General features: G+C 45.5%; 1 protein-coding gene across 1 annotated transcript in view; it reads left to right on the plus strand.

The window, feature by feature from the left end:
* Positions 1-3943: 3943 nt before the first annotated feature.
* TGFBR2 (transforming growth factor beta receptor 2) overlaps positions 3944-17675 on the plus strand; it is a 92650-nt gene continuing 78918 nt past the window's right edge. The window contains exon 1 of the mRNA XM_070359730.1: positions 3944-4541. Within this exon, the coding sequence (XP_070215831.1) occupies positions 4448-4541 (94 nt within the window). The 5' untranslated portion in view covers positions 3944-4447. The remainder of the gene's footprint in view (positions 4542-17675) is intronic.

Genomic DNA, 17675 nt, shown 5'->3' on the forward strand with positions numbered 1-17675 from the left:
ATGTGTGCTTACCTGCAAGGTGAAAAGTAGAGTAATACTGTGAGGACATGCTCCAGAAGTTAAGGGATTATCTTTGGGTGACAGGGTTAAGGATCCTTTTCATTTTCTGCCTTTGACTTATCTGTATTTCAGAATTTTTCTACCTAAAATTAACATATATTACTTCTGTGATTTTAAAGGGTTTTGTTGTCTCCAAAAGAAGCTGTTCATGGTTTCTGTAAACGTGGCAGAATTGCAGTTTCTGTGAATATCTGGAGAACTGCAAACAAGGAAATGAAAATGGAGTCGAGAAATACGACGGACATGCACTGAATACTGTAGGGCACAGAGTTGGGTTCACAGCTGAGAAAAATCTGTGCTTGCAAAGATTTTGTAATTGGTGGGTTAGAATTCCTCCAAATAAATGAATATGCTCCATGTCAAAATGGGACAAAACATTTTAAAAATAGGTCATCGTTGTTGTTTAGTCGCTCAGTCGTGTCGGACTCTTTTGAGACCCCATGGACTGTAGCCTGCCAGGCTCCTCTGTCCATGGCATTTCCCAGGGTAGAATACCGGAGTGGGTTGCCATTTCCTCCTCCAGGGGATCTTCCCAACCCAGGGATCGAACCGAGTCTCCTGCACTGGGAGACAAAGTTTTTACCACTGAGCCAGCAGGAAAGCCTGATAGGTTAAATAAACTAAATGCTCCTAGGGTTCTCCCTGGGGGAGGAGGGATGGCATTAGGCTCGGAGGAATCACAATGTTTCCTGGAGGAGGTAGCATCCTGGACGGACTGAGGCTGGGTGTCCCTCACGCATTCACTGCTGTCTCAGTGCTATTGGTCAACTTCACAATGGAAGGAAAGTTGGTCCAGAGGTAAGAGCTGAGGATGCAGAATGGCCAAGGTACGTGGAGAGGAATTTCCCTGACCACTGCTTTAGTTCCAGTAACCTCAACAGCTGCATGTCAGAAAGTTCAGAGGAGTGGAAAGTTCTTGCCTCATCACAGCTGGGAGATGCAAGACTTGCAGTAACCACATTTTGATCCAGTCCAGTTGTTTTCTGTGTTTATGTTCAGAGTTTGTAAAGCTGGAAAACGAAGATATGCAGGCTGTGTAACTTTTGTTCAAGTTGGTTTTCACTGTTTTTCAATTTGATCAGAACATAAAATTTTCCCCCTTGTTTTCCTTCTCTAACATAGTTCCTCCAGTCTTCTATTTATTTGTTTGTTTACTTGGCTGTGCTGGTCTTAGTTGCTGCATGTGCGATCTAGCTTCCTGACCAGGGGTTGAACCTGGGCCCTCTGTATTGAGAGCTCGGAGTCTTAGCCACTAGACAACCAGAGAAAACTCCCCCTCCTTGTTTTTCAAGCCAGGAGTCATACTTTTAGTTTTTGTTTCCATCTGTAAAAGGCCTAGTTTTTGCAACTGGATCTTAACTGCTTGTGTGAATGCACAGTAGATGACATTAAGTTAAATATGCAACTGTGTGAGAGGACCATGGCTTAAGGGTATCAGACTGTTCTTACAGTGAGAATCCCCAAAGAAAGGTCATATTGACAGATATGTAAGATTGTCAAATTGCAGTATACGTGAGTTTACATGACTCTGATTTCACCTCAGTGGTTTCTGAAAGATGAGTCTGCACTTGGCAATGCTGAATTCAGACTCTCAATTTCACAGGGGATTGAGGATGACATCAGAAATGTTAAAGGCAAACAAAATTAAAACCAGCATTAATCATATACAATGACAGAGATCACCAGTTAAATATTCCATCCTGGATTCAAATACCTTAAACCTGGCCTCAATGTAGAATATCTGTTCATTGCATGCAATAAATATAGAAAAGAAGGCCTTTGGAATTGATTGGGCATTTATTTGCCTCACTGTGTTTCTGGGAGTAAGGAAGTGAGTGTATGTATACTGGCCAGAGGAACTTGGGTGAGTTTAGAAAAAAAGAAAAAACAAAACCACATACTTCTCCATTTGTAAGAAAAGGAAGTAGTATGACATCATCCTCAGCTAAAATCTAGCTTGTTTATATCTCAGTTTGTTAGGTAATAGAATGCCTTGTCCCGAGAGATTAAATAGGATGATTAAGTACAGTTTTCTTCTGAATCTTGATTACCTCATTCATTTATTCACATAACAAATGTCTCTTAAACACCTATTCTGTGCTAGGTCCTAAGTATACAATAGTGAGTGGAGGAAAAGATATATAATTCCTGTCCTCGAGAAATTTGGACATGAATTGGGAGAATAAAAAGGAAAAAAATGACACAAATTATTATAAAACTGCAGGTGTAGTAAGTGCTAAAAAGGAGAGGCCTATGGTGCCGAGTGAATCTATAATAAAATGGAGGGTGGGGAAAGCTTGCTCATCAAGGAAGTCAGGATTCACCCAGGGAGACCAGGAGCAGGCTGGGTGGAAGGGAGAACAGAGGAAGCAGAAGAAGGGGAGTGCACATCCCTCTGGTGGAGTGGGGAGGAACACACTCCGAGCAAGTTCTAGGAATTTAGAGATGCTCTCAGTGGAAGAGGAGAAACCCGGGAAGGTCACAAGAGAGGAATTGGCTCCAGGGCACCTTAAAGGAGCTTGGCTCCTATCCTCTAGCTCAAGAGCTGTGGGAGGTCTTCAAATGACTTTAATAGAAGGGTTGGGACAATCAGGTTTGCCTTTTGGAAAATTGACTTCCACTCTAATTTGAGAAATAGAGTGAAAAGGCCCAGAATGGCCCTGACTGGGGATGCATGGATGGGGAAACTCCAACTCAAGGGATGGTGGTGGCCTGGGTGGCGACTGTGGAGGAAACAGGAGAAACAGATTTTGAACTCAACTTTTCTCCATCACTCAAGTGGCTTTGGCCAGGCCGTTGGTGGGAAGGAAGATGCCCAGCCCTACTGATTTCATCCCACTTCCTGCATCCTAAAGTCTAGAGCTAGGAAGTGGACTTTTCCTAAAAGATGCATGCAGAGGCAGCTTCCATGCTGGGTGGAGCAGTGGTGACAAGACTTAAGTTTATTCCAGGATCACGCAAAAGAACTCTTGAGGTTGACAGGGAAGATGGCAGGGTTGGGTTTCCAGGGAGAGCTAGTTGCCTTTATTCCCAGTAAGGCTGGCCACCTGCCTCTGCAAACAAGCTTTCTCTCAGATAAAAGAGTTGTATTGTGTAACCTCCTGGAAGATCTCCTGACCAGAGGGCTGTACTGAATCTAAATCTTTCAGGGCTAGAAGTAGGGTGAGCATATCTAACCAGGACACATGGGGAAGAGAAGGGGGGCCTTCTAATAATTCAACTTTGAAGCAAATATACACCAGGATTGTTTGGGGGCAAACGACCACCAAACCGAGATGGGGAAGTTGGAAGTTCATCCCGTTCTGCTCTCTCACTCATGTCCCCTTTTGCAGGGAGGCGGTCAGGGTCCTGTCCTATCACAGTGCTGGAAGGCAAACCCTGGCACTTAGCTGACCCCAGGCCACTTTTACTCTCACACTTTCTGCCCTACCTGATACATTCTGAAGGTAACATTTCCCATTACAATGATCACTCTGTGATGGCTTGTATTAATTGCTCACTGAGTCACTCCCAGAAAGAAAGAGGCGATTCCAACTGGGAGGCATCACCCAAGAGCTCATCAGAAATAATGCCTCTTAAGACATGCTGAAGCAGAAGCCGCCTTTTAACACGATTTTCAGGGGCACACTGAAGTTTTCCACCTGCAGTAAGATAAACATTTTACAATGTGACGATGTAGGCAAACACAATTAATTGAAACAAAAGTCTAATGAGGAAATACTACTTTATTGGGGGGAAAAAAAACTGTGCTAACAACTCCGATTTCAGCATCTACTCTTGCCACTTGAAGTTTGAAAACCCCGCTCTGAGGCACTTAGAAGCAGCCCGAAGAGGGTTGTAGGGAAGTGGGAGGATGCTGGTTGGGGGTGCTCTGGAGAGTGCATATACACCCTGCGTTCAGTGACTTTCTGGAACTTGTGCGCTTATTGCTCAGCAGTCCTCGGAGCGGGGAACGTGGAGGGCAGCGAGGGGCCGCTGAAAGTTTGCCAAAGCCCCGGAGGGGCCGGTCCCGGGGCCGTGATTGGCAGCTGCGAGAGAGGGCGAGGGCCGGGAGCCGAGCTGGGGAGCAGGCTCCGGGCGGCGAGAGGTCCTGCCCAGCTGTTGGCGAGGAGTTTCCTGTTTCCCCCGCGGCGCCCGGGCGAAGTCGTGAGTCACTCGCACGCCGGGCCCGACGACACTCCGCGCGCGCACCCGCCGGCCGGGCCGGCCTCCAGCTCCGCTCCCCTCGGCCACCGGGGCCCCCCGCGCCTCGCCCGCCGCCACCCTCCCCGCGGCCCGCGGCGCCACATCTGGCCGCACCGCTGCTGGGCGCCCGGCGCGGGTCCGGAGGGCGCGGAGGCGCGGCGTACGCGCTCGGGCCGGTCTATGAGGAGCGGCGGGGGCTGCCATGGGCCGGGGGCTGCTCGGGGGCCTGTGGCCGCTGCACGTCGTCCTGTGGACGCGCATCGCCAGCACGATCCCGCCGCACGTTCCCAAGTCGGGTGAGTGGCTCCCCGCCTGGACTTGGCGCCGGGGTCCCCGGGTCCCCTCCGGGCTGCGCTTGACAGTCGGCCTGGGAGGCGGGCCGAAGCCGGGACGTGGCCTGGGTCCCCGTACCCCGGTGCCTTGTGCTGGGACGGGTGGGCTTTTCTTTCCAAAGGCCAGGAAAGTGGCTTCGGTGGGGGGCGCGCAGGGCGCCGGGTCCCCTTTGTGCGGGCAGGAAGGGCGCTGCGTCCCGGGCCGCCCCCACCCCCGGAAAGGGAAGTTTGAGAAGTTGGTGATCGGTGGAGGCAGGACGCGGCGGGCCTCGGAGTGAGCGGCGGGCACACCTGGTCCGGGCCCGGGGTGGCCCAGCTCCCCAAAAGGGCAGGGTCCCCTATTCTCTGCTCCTTCCCAGGGTCACATGCCCCCGGACCGGCCTCTTGGCCCGGAGTAACTAGCAAAGTTTCGAGGAAGAGAGCGATTGCCAAAGGAAAGTTGTCTGGTTCCACTTGGGGTAGGCATGGATGAGGCCAGAGCGGGGGCTTGTCAGGTGAAAGGCGGAGTGTTTACTGAGTGCCCGCTAGGTGCTGGGTGCCTGAGATGTTGCCCAGAGCAGGACAGCCCCTCCTTCCGGGCTTGAAGGCTCTCTGCAGTGGTTTGGTGGAAACAGAGGGGTTAAAATCTTAAATCCCCCTGCCCACCTGATCTTGATGTCTAGAGGGTTTTGCGAGGAGAAAAATGCAGAAATTGCGCTCTTAAGGATTTGTTATGGAAAGTATCCAATCCCTGAGACCTCGACAGTTAGAAATTTTGCAACTCTTAGCTACAGAACTGAGTATATGCATCTGGGATCTGGTAACAGACCCAGAGTCTTTGGACCTTCGTGGGCCTCAGTCTCCTCATCTGTGAAAGGACGTGGTTAGGTCTGGATCATTTTAGTTCCCTTCATCTTTATCATCTTATGTCTCTCTCCTTCCTTTTGATAACTTGGAGATGCCCTGCGTGGATTAGGGATGAAATGTAGAGGATCGGACAGCCCTCTTCACTCTTGAGGACACGTTCTGTTTACCAAGGGCCAGAGGCAGACCACTTTTGGTTTTGTCTGGAAGAAATATGGAGGAGTTTCTACATAGGACATTCCATAGTACTTGAAGTGGATTGACAACTTTTAAGATTTATGTTTTATGTTGAAGGTGGCATGGAGATGGGAGTTTTTAATAGAATGAGGAAGAAGCAATATTGTAAACAAAAAGATCCTAACACAAATTTGAGTTCTACAGTTTACTAACAGTCCACTGTTTTATTCTTATATTGCAGTACCAGAATGTTTGACTCTCTGATTATACCCCAGACTCTTAAAAAACCAAGTTATATTTTGCTAATATTTTAAATGGCACCCTTAGTTCTCAGTTTACATTAGAAATCATTAAAACTTTTGTTTCAGTTTATGAAAGAAGGAAATTAGTGGGCCCTGATTCTGTTCGGGTTTGTTTACAAGGATCAGATTTATGATTTGCAAATTCCAGACTCAGTAGTTCATGAGTCAGTCTCAGTTCATCTATATACACACTTTTAAACAATTAGCTTAAAAGCCAACTGGCTTTTTATTTGGGCTTTTAAACAGCATTACAAAACCCACAGATTTCATATTTTTATGGAATTAAAGCCACAAAATGGTTTAACCCTTGTAATAGGTATTCATTTGAAGTTACATTTTTGAAGATAGTTAAAGGTCAAAGGTAGCTATAATCAAGATAGGAAACCTAATTCTACTTGTATTTAATTTTCCATGGAAGTCAGTAGTTTTAGGATTTTCCTAACATAATTAGTAACCTGTCGTGACATTTTTCAAAGTATCTTAATGCATAGTAAGGGAAGAAATAAGATTTTTTATAGCCTTCTCTTGGGTTACTTAAAAAAAAATTCCATCTTATGTTTAGGATATTGACAGGTGAGCCGAGGATTTCAGTACGCGGACAGACTTCACTAAGCTATATACTGAAAGGTATCTGAGTTTTTGTTTTTGACTTAGTAGACTCACTTATCCTAAATGCCTCAAATTAAGTAATTGCTCTTCGGAGGAGAACTTTAAATGTCTGAAAACTCTTCAGATCTGAAAAATATAACTTTTACTTTTCAAATACCTAACAGGATACCCTTGTAGAGGACTCAGTGTTGATGAAAATGTCAGTACAGATACATTTCTTTTCCCAAATCACTGCTGATTTTGTCAGGGTTCTGGAAACCACTAGGCCTAGAATTTGATCTATTTGCTTTTGTCCCCAGAAAGCACGTTTCTTACCTCTAGGTCACTTGCATTAATGGCATCTTATTTTTAAGCAATTATGGTTTTTATAAGATGCGCATCATGTTTTGGATTCCTGGTCTTTTTTTCAGGGTAGCACCCCACCTTGAAACACTGCTGTCTGTAGAACCAGCATCCCTGCTACATGGTCTCCATTTCCATTATCAACACAACTTAAAAAAAAAATTTTAAACCCTGTTTTTCCAATTAAGAATGACACTTCATTGGTGCTGTTGCAGAAAATGTCCATCACCCTTTCTTCCTTCTTAACAGTATTTATAATGTCATTTGGTGCCAGGCAGGTGGCTCAGACCTGGAAACAGCATCTTGAGTAAATAAGACAGGCCTGGTCTTTGCCTCTGTTGAGTCTAAGATACAGGAGTGTGTTGAGACCCAGAGAAGGATACATATTCTAACCCTGGGTCCTAGGAAGCATTATGGACCCTAGACCCCTTTGTCAGAAGCCCACTTTGGTGAGTGTTGAGTGTTTCCTTCCATTCCCTCCACTGTCCCTCTGAACATAGGTTTTTCTTTGATCCATGCTTTTGTATGCCTGCCTTGTTCCAGGCCCTCAGTTGGGTCACCCCACTTTTGTTCAAGCTGCTGTCTGGAACTCCTGCTGCCTTGGATAATTTACGGTCATCTTTTAAGACTTACCTCAAGGGTCATCTTAAGCAAACCTGCTTTCAGTGCCCTGGGTGGAGCGAAAGTTTCCCTCCAGGGGGCAGGCCTCTCTGGTAACAGCAGTAAGGCAGAATTCTCTATGGGACTCTCTCGAAGGCAGTGGGTTTGTCTTACTTGTTTTTCTGACTTCCAGGGTCTCCAGCAACACCTGGTGCATCACTTAGCACCCAGGAGACGCTGCACTGAGCCTCCACGTCATCCTCCGGGAGGCAGGGCAGGCCGGGCGGGCATGTTCACACCCAGGCAGTCACTGTTTATTGGGTGCTTGGTCTGAATGGTCAAATCTTTACTTTTAGTGAGAATAGTTTGGCTCTGATCTTAGTAGGCAATTTTGCTGTTTTATACTGTGTCGTTGGTCCTTTTATTCTGATGATCTATTGGAAAAGCTGCTTTTAACTTCTGACAAACATGGAGGAAAGCTAAACCAGCCTCTTTAGCTGTTCAATTGAATTTGTGTAGAGCATTCAAAGCCATTGCAAAACTTTTTCCAACTTTCTCCCAAAGATAGTTTCCACTGAATACTAGAAATACAAATCCATTCCCCCCCTCCTTTTTTTTTTTCTAGAAAATTGTCGAAAGGAGACTTTCATTAAAAATGAAGTGCAGAAATCTAAATTTAGCTTTGAAGTTTCTTTTTTCATCAGGGTCTTCTGTTTGGGTTTTTAAGCAGTGAAGCAGAGTCTGTCTAAGGGAAGTGTGGCCCTGGGGCAGCTGCTGTCTGCAGAAGAGCAGTGTCGCTCTTATTTAGGTCTGATGCAAACCACCAAAACACTTTAAAATAGGGTGTGGAGGAAATGTCCTTCCTGGCTGCAGCATGGCATTATTTAGCCAATTTCCACAGAAAAACATAACTCTGTCACCTTGTTGGCTCCTGCCCTTTGGGGCCTTTGGTGTAGCATTCCAGAATAACTCATGATTTTCAGTAGAAGTGATTTAACAGATAGGCATTAGCAGCAGGAACGCTCACCATGTTTCACACTCCTTCTTTCCCTTGTAATATTTTGCTCTGTATGCACTTGTGGCTTCTGACCAAGGTGGGATAACGATGATGGTCCTTCTTGCCTGGCATGTTATGGGGTTTGGGAAGCCAAGCAGGCACACTAGCTCATCTCAAGGACAAGTAAGGAGAAGGGAGAAGTAACATGTGAGAAGCTTCTCTGAGCCAGTGGCCTGACATTACTATCTAATTTAATCCTCAGAAAAAATGGAGAAGCTAAGTTTCATTATCTTTATTTTATAAATGGGGAAGGTGGAGTCTGTACAAGGCCACTTGAAGTTAGCCTCTGTGTGTGTGTGTGTGTGTGTGTGTGTGTGCATTTTCTAATCTCGCCTTCCTTGTGTTCTGCTCAGTGTATCTGTGTGAACATGTGTGGAGATGGAAGTTACGGAGTGAGTCAAGGGATATCATAGGAAAGGGAATTTACCATCTAATATCCATTCAGTAGATGGGGAAACAGTGGAAACAGTGTCAGACTTTATTTTTGGGGGCTCCAAAATCACTGCAGATGGTAATTGCAGCCATGAAATTAAAAGACGCTGACTCCTTGGAAGGAAAGTTATGACCAACCTAGATAGCATATTCAAAAGCAGAGACATTACTTTGCCAACAAAGGTCCGTCTAGTCAAGGCTATGGTTTTTCCTGTGGTCATGTATGGATGTGAGAGTTGGACTGTGAAGAAGGCTGAGCGCCAAAGAATTGATGCTTTTGAACTGTGGTGCTGGAGAAGACTCTTGAGAGTCCCTTGGGCTGCAAGGAGATCCAACCAGTCCATCCTAAAGGAGATCAGTCCTGGGTGTTCATTGAAAGGACTGATGTTGAAGCTGAAACTCCAGTACTTTGGCCACCTCATGCGAAGAGTTGACTCATTGGAAAAGACTCTGATGCTGGGAGGGATTGGGGGCAGGAGGAGAAGGGGACGACAGAGGATGAGATGGCTGGATGGCATCACTGACTTGATGGACGTGAGTCTGAGTGAACTCCGGGTGTTGGTGATGGACAGGGAGGCCTGGCGTGCTGCGGTTCTTGGGGTCCCAAAGAGTCGAACACAACTGAGCGACTGAACTGAACTGAACTGTTTCATTCAGTGCCTCAGAGACCATGATTTACTTTGCTCCTGTGATCTGCCTCCTTCCTAATTGTCATCTGATTGTCATCATACTACAGAAAATCAGGATAGGGAGAGTCTCTTTGCCCAGGGAAATTCGGCCGTCCCTAATAATAGTGTCCGAGTGGTGGGACACCCTGCGGTGACCCGTCCCTTGACCACTGACAGTAGTTGGACTTGGGCCGACTGTCTCTCAAGATGTGCTCTGCCAACCCTAGATTCCAGGCGTGTAGGACCAGCATCTGTGTACAGACCTCCAACAGCTGCTGGAATGGGTGGAAAGAGTAGGATTTATCCAGGATCACAAAGGGGGATGACTTGATTTTTGGTGTCTCACTCATTGGGAAACTTATAGGCGGCTAATATTCTTTGCCTCCCAAAAGGATCTCTCTTTTACTTGCTGTAATCAGCATTTTCAGTCTTGGCGCTCAACTGCCTCCTTGCCTGTGGTCAACTTAGGATTTCCTGCTTAGCCTCTTCAGGGTTCCTAGGTCTGTTCTCAGGGCTGAAGCTATAGATCATTAGAATGGACTTATCTTGGGGCAAGTGTGTGGGCTGGTGAGATTGTGTCTGGGGAAGGTTGCCTGCCCTTTATTTTATACAGCTCTTTTTAAAATTTATTTGTGCTCTTTTTTGATAAGATATTTGCCCCTCACCAAGTTTTTCTGCTTAGTTAAAATATAGGCCTAGTATACAGGCAACAGGAGCCTCTGCCCTGGGATTTAAAGGGCACTGCTTTTATTCTTCTCTGGTCAGGCCCCTGTCCATGGGATGAGGAAACCCCTGGCCCTGTGAGTCCAAAGTCTCCCATTTTATTTTTTAAAAATATTCATGTATTTAGTTGGCTGCCTTGAGTCTTAGTTGATGCACGCAGGATCTTTGTTGCATCACGTGGGAGTTTCCATTGCAGCGCGCAGCCTCCCTAACTGTGGCCCATGGGCTCAGTAGCTGTGGCGTGTGGGCTTTGTTGCTGCATGTCATGTGGAATCCTAGTTCCCTGATCAGGAATCGAACCCGCGTCCCCTGCATTGCAAGTTGGATTCTTAACCACTGGACTACCAGGGAACTCCTCAAAGTCTCCCCTTTGTAGATCAGTTTCAGGTGCCTGGCAACCCAGAATATGCTGCTCGGACGGCTGTGGACCAGCTTGTACAGCTCGTGTGGATCTTTGGCCCATCTTCCTGTGGACCTTTGTAGCCACTGGTCTGTGGGCCTGAGCGGTGGCGAAGGCACAGCTGTGTATATATGGGATGTAGGGGGTGTGAACTTAAAACTGGGGAGTTTACATGTCACAAGGTCTCTCTTGGTGCCTGATGGAGCAGCCAGTGGAAAGAGGAAGGTAGATCGTTGGCCAGGTCTGGGACGGTGTTTCCCCATTTCCTGGGCTGGATTCTGAGCAGGTCAAAAGTTTGAGAGTTGAACTTGGCCTTTTCTAAGACATTATCAAGGTGCATTTGTCAGCTGAGGCAGAAGGATCAAACCTGTTTTGCTGAACAGTTGGTTAGTGTGATCTGTAACTTTCAGTATTCTGACCTGTGATCTGTGGGCCACCATTAGTACGCTGCTGCCCTGGGTGTTCCGATGCCGGGGGTGGATCTGTACAAACCACATGCCTTTGCTGAGGTGTTAGGTATAAAATTAGTTGTTGTGGATTGTATCATATTTTCCCTGGAGTAAAGAGATTGCTCCTTAATGAAAAGGCTAAGAGTTTGGCTGTAATCATAGTATTGTATCTCCTTGAGGAAATTCAGTTTTTCATGGCTTGTCTTTTCGTGCAGGAAACTTAAGCTTTATTCATTTTACTTGTTCTAGCCAGGATTTCACTTACACAGCTTCTTTAAGATTTCCCAGTGTCTTGCTGGCGTTTCCTCTTGGACTTGGGAACATGAGGCACGGAGCAGCTTATCTGGATGTTTTCTTCTCCTATTGTAAATATTTTATTTGAGAGAGCTGTGGTCTTCTCAAGCCTTTTTAAAGAAACAGGAATATCAGTACAGTATAAAGAAATAAAAAGCCCTTAGGATACCATACAAGGTATGGTATCACAAAACTGTGCATTTTTGGGAACTGGTAGCTTCGCAGAATCAACATGAGTGTCTTTGAAGGAAAATAGGGAGTCAGGTGTGTGTTATCAACATTTTCCACTTGTTCTGTTAAAGGTGTAAATTGTGGTGGAGGATGCATTAGCTGTGGCAGGAAGTTCACTCCGCTGCTTTGTGGATGACTGCTGGTGGTCCTGAACTCTGCAGAACTTTGCTAAGGTAGCTTACAGTGGCTCAAGCCCCCGCAGTGGTGTTTCGTCTTGAGGAAGCTTCATGTGAGAGACTTTATGGGCAGGTTTCCTGATAACATTATGATTTTAGTTACACTCATTGGACCACATTGAGCACTTACTGTGTATTATTTAACCTCCAGGCAGGTAAACTTTATAAAGCTCGTAGTAAGTCTTCTAGAGATCAGGGAAATTAACTAAGGCCACTCAGTTAGCAAATGGTTAGACTGGGGTTGAACCCAAGATGGTCTGATTTGGGTACTTAGACCCTAAGTGTTATGCTGTACTGAACAGGCCACCTCAATTGATACACACCACTCCTCCTTTATAGCCTGGGTGCTGGAGTTCAGAGAAATAATGGTGATAGCCAACATTTTTCTAATGCTTTTGCCTTCTTTATATGTTATCCCATTTAATTTCTTTAAATAAAAGAATGTTTAATCCATACACCAGGTAGTCAGACATTAGGCCTATCTTGTGACCTTAATGAGAAAATGAAATATACACATCAGATGAAATAGCCCTGGCTGAATCATGGCCATCAAGGAGTTTAGGTATTCTGAACAAAACAGACACTTTATTTGGAAGGACTGGGGAAATTCAAGGATGAATTCAAGGATGTATAAGTAGGTGCGGGATATATATGGTGTGCCAAGGTGGTTTTACCATGATGTGGATAGAACTTAACCTCAAGGCTTCTCCCTGGTACAGGCCTGCCTTCTTGCTCTAGGAGGGACCCTGGCAATACAGTTAACAAGTGTCATCTAGGTAAAGAATATTTAAGACATCTTGCAATGCCCTGAAAATTACATCTCATCTGTAGAAGAAACTTGATATAGAGGCTTTCCCAAATTTAGAGGCATCTCAAAACATTCATATGATACTAATTACATGAGTTAATTATGAAGCCAAAATATACTTACAAGTTATTCAAGAATAAATTAAAAAATTCTAGGGGCTTCCCCGGTAGTTCAGTGGTTAAGACTCCATACTTCTGCTGCAGGGGATGCAAGTTCAATCCTGTTGGGGAACTAAGATCCCGCATGCCACACAGTGCATCCAGAAAGAAGGGGAAAAGAAGAATAAATTACAAATTGTGGTTATCAATTCTAGAGGAAGTATCGAGTTATTTTAAATTTTCTCTAACGAGATATTGCAAAATACCATTGGAAGAGATGATTAAAGACAATGCAACCAAAAACTGTAGTAGCATGTATCTGAGAGGTGTTATCAAGCAGTTAATTTGTTTTCTTTTAAATTTTATATCTGTGGTATCTGCAGCTTCTTAAAATTTGGAATTTGTAAGATGCCACTCTAAATTCTAAATACTCACTTTCATACCTAAATTTCTGTTCTTAGTTTTATATTCTTTTTCCTAAGGAGTGCCCTTAAAATTGATAAACTTCAGCTTCCAGAAGACCTGACTCTGTGCCTAACGGTAGGGTTTGCTTGTTGACTTAGAAAATAAATTAAAAATTTTCCCCACCCCCAATCCCATATAAATACTCTGAAGTCTGCACTGTTACATTACCAGACCAAAACTTTTTTTCCCTAACATCTTCATCATTTTGCTAGTTTAGAGGCCCCATGCCAAGTAGAAAAAGAAGTTGTAAGTATGTAATTATCACAGAACCTTGATCTTGAATGATCTAAGCCTGCTTTGACCCATGGTTTTGAGATTAAGTCTCTGCCTAGGAGACCGCTGATAAAGATTCAACCCCATCATACTGGCCGTCAAGGTGTCTCGGGGCCTGGTTACCTTCTTTGGGCTCCCTGGATCTCATTTTTCTTCTATGTATAGTGACAAGAATTGAACTGGATAAGATTTGCAGCTTTTTCTGTCCTGAAAAAGCTGGGTGTTAGTAAAGGAAATCATCCATGTTGACTTAGAAAACATAATCATTAACTAATCAAAATAGAAAACTATTGAAAGTCATCCCAGATTGGAATAGACGAATAGCACAGACATCCAGTCGGAGTTTGTTGGGAGTGGATGCTGTTAAAGAAAGAAGCAAGCCCCGGTTATTTTGGAAATCTCCTAGTGCAAGTGCCTGTGGAGACTTCCTCACCAAAGAGCACGTTTCCTGCAACTCCCGCTGTCTCCTCCTGGCCCAAGAAAGGCGGCCTGGGTTTGGGTGGGAGCGCCATTTCCCTCTGCTTAATTACAGTGTTGGCATCCTCCCCTTCCTCTGAGTTGGTGAGAAGGTCTGTGAATAGTTTTCCTAAGGTAGAGAGTTAGGAAATGCTTCTCTACGTCTAGGAAAAGAGAACCCTGAAGGAACATCTGTCTTTTGGGGGAAACGAATGGAAACTTGTCTGAATATAGCTAGTCTTGTCTTGCCTTTCAAAAATTTCTCCAAACATTCTCAGAAAGGCCAGAATTTGCTTCATCCGGGCAGTTTTCAGATACTCTTTTCGGCAGGGGCGTAGCTCCGAGTCCCATAATTGCATTTCTGTATAGTCAGCAGCGGAGGAATCTTCTGACTGTTGCTTTGGATGACTGTCTTGTTATCACAGCTTACATTTATGTTTTAGTCTCTCAAACCCATAATATTGAGCAAAAAAAGAAAGACCATATGATAGAATTTGCTTTCAAATATGTGAAAAGGCAAAAACAAAACAAAACACCCAATAGCAACATTTTGTATTCACTGTTCTGCAATCCCTTGAAGTTCGTTGTTTTAAAATAGTCTCTAGCCCTCTGAACCCAGCCTGGGCACGCTCCTATCCTAGCTTCTCTCGTGGCCGCTTACTCGCTCTAACGCGCAGCGGGCCAGCCAGCCTTCCCGTCTGTTGCCCTCTTCTGTTGTCCGTCCCCTCCCCCTGCAGCCCTGCTAGCTCTCCTTCCTCACTCTCCAGGAGCCTCATTTCTCTTTCCACATCCACCTTTCATGACCTGTAGTATGCCATGAGGCCAAATTCTTGAGGTCAAAAACGATGCCTTTCTATCGTCCCCTGCTAACAGCAATGAAAGATGCTCCAGTACTTCGCTACCCAAAGGGCGGTCGGGCTGCCAGCAGAATCTGCATCACTGAGGGCTTATGGAAAATGTGGAATGTTCGACCCCTACCCAGACCTACTGCCTCAAATCTGATTCTGCATTTTAACGAGATCTCTGGGTGTTTCATGTATGTGCACAGTAAAGTGTGAGAAGCACTGCTGTGATGTTGTGGAAACCTTTCCCCAGGAGTATCAAGTGATCTGCAGAGATTTCAGTATGTCAGATCAGACTTTTTCTGTCACTGGGGAAAAGAAGGAAGAATTCAAGGAAGGGTAGCTGCCCATTTTATGGGGGTACTTTGACTCGTCCTTAGCTACAGGGCCCGTTTTAACCAAGGGTAAGTAATGCTCTAAGGCTAGCAGAAAAGAAAATTGCTGAAAGCAAGTCAGTTAATTGAGGTCTTAACCCATGTCTTTTGGGCTTCCCTGGTGGCTCAGCTGGTAAGGAATCCGCATGCAACGCAGGAGACCTGGGTTCGATCCCTGGGTTGCGAAGATCCTCTGGAGGAGGTAACGGCTACCCACTCCAGTATTCTGGCCTGGAGAATTGCATGGACTGTGTAGTCCATGGGGTCACAAAGAGTCAGACACGACTGAGCAACTTTCACTTTCACTTTACCCAGAGCATCCTTCATGCCTGTTTCCTCCACTGACTGTCCCAAGACCACCAAGTATAGCTCCTAGGGATCCTTTTCTCTGCTAAACTCAGCATTCATCATGTTTACTCTTTAGGCATTTAATCACAGAACACCTTGACATTTGTAGGCCGTAATTAAGTCAGGAGCTATTATACACTGGCGTGTCTTAAAATATGTTGTACTCCCTTGTATATAAAGTATGTTTCCAATAAATTAATGAATTAATGTCTGGTTTTTCAGGAAGTGGTTCTACTTTTCAATATGGAAAAAAAAATCTATTGTCTTGAGAAATGTTTTTGGTCAATGCTCAGGGAGGATTCCATTTTTCTTGAATCCCTCAACATTGATTTTAGACTGTTCTGAGAGCCCTATGACTGGCTTCTTCATTGATGAGCTTCTGTATTTTACTCAACAGAAGGCAATGTTTGTACCTCAGCTGCTTTTATCTTCCAATAGTTGTGGCTCCCTGTCAGTAGAAACAACTCGTTCTCATAACAACTTTTTGATTTTTCCAAATAATTTTATTTTCTGACCTTTTTTTTTTTCTTTTGACATCTTACTTGGCAAAAACAAACAAAACGTAGAAAAAACTTTCCATTGCAGCCTTGTCTCATGTTGCTTCTTTCCCATCAGATCTCAACTTATTTATCAGAGTGACTTTCAAATAGAGTCTCGTATAGTGTGTGTGTACACACACTCAGTCACATCCAGCTCTTTGTGGCCCCATGGACTGTAGCCCGCGAGGCTCATTTGTCCATCCCAGGCAAGAACACTGCAGTGGGTTGCCACTTCCTACTCTGGAGGATCTTCGCGACCCAGGGATCCTGCACTGGTAGGCAGGTTCTTTACCACTGGTGCCACCTGAGAAGACTCTGACTCTCTTAATTAATTAATCAGACACTATTTACAACAATTACCTAGTTACAAGAAATGCATTTTTGCTCTTAAATTATGCTACCATAGTGCAAGACTGAGCTCCTATTTTCTGTCATCTGTAAGGCTCTCCTCATTGGTTTCCGCCCATGGACACCCCTCGTCTCTCCAGCGCACAGCATGTATCCCATCAGTTAACTCTGCCCCACAACTGTCATGTTGACAGGTGACCTGCTGGGAAGCCTTCCGTGGATCCTCTCCATGGGTCTGGGGTGACTGCAAGGTCCTTGCTTCCTGAGGTCTGGGTGCATCCCTGGTCTAGGGCGCACAGACAGGACCCGGCATCAGCTGGATGACCACAGGCCTGGATGGGACCAGCCTCTCCCTCAGCCCCATTCTGCCCTCTTGCATCCTTAGGCCCTGGTTTCACTCAGCTTCTCTAGCCCGTGACTGTTCTGCTCTGCAGTTTTCCCATTCTCTCCTCATACCCAACGACACCTCTGTTCCTTTGAAACAATGCCTGGCCAAACCCCACTTCTCCTGTCGCATCTGCAGTCAGATTTGTCCTGTTTTTCCCTTCACAGTCTCTCCGTCAGGCCTCACGTCCTCTTGGGCAGCCCTGGAGGGAAGCTCCCTGTGGTTAGATGTGTGTGTGTTTTAAATCTCATCCTAGAAGGAAAACCCTTTGAGGGAGAGCCATCTGTCTGATTTTCCCCTGGTGCTCAGCATGCATTGTCACTGAAAAGATTGTTGGGTTTGAAATTCATTACTTCTAAAGGCCAGGGATGCTGCTTATAAATCCGACATGGCGGGTGGGGGGTTGACAAGATTTTGTTTTTTGCTCCCCCAGGTGCGTCCTCCAGGGCTGGTTATTTATAGCCACCTGTGCGGGTATGTGAGAGAGCCACGGGCTTGTGGGAAATCGCGCGCGTCCTGACTTGTGTAAGTGGCTCTTTACAGTGGAGGTTTCCTGTGTGTTCAGCCTGTAGTCTCTGTGAATCTGGGGGAGCTGCACTCTGTGGGTGGGAGGGCTGTTGTTTTTCCACCCATCACAGCCGCCTTTGATTCATTTATCTTCTTGTGTGCATCTTTTGTCAAGGGCCCGATGTGCTGTGACTACAGAGGCCAGAAAAAGTCAAAGTAAATCATACCATCTGACGACTTAGGACAGTTGTTTTTTTTTTCGCCAGTTCTGCCTTTCATTTTCTGACTCATAGCTTATTTCCTGTGTTGGGATGGTTGGAGAAGGGGCTGTTGAATGCTGGGGTAATGGGGT

The sequence above is a fragment of the Bos mutus genome, chromosome 22, assembly GCF_027580195.1.
Source record: "Bos mutus isolate GX-2022 chromosome 22, NWIPB_WYAK_1.1, whole genome shotgun sequence".
Classification (NCBI taxonomy): Eukaryota; Metazoa; Chordata; class Mammalia; order Artiodactyla; family Bovidae; genus Bos; species Bos mutus.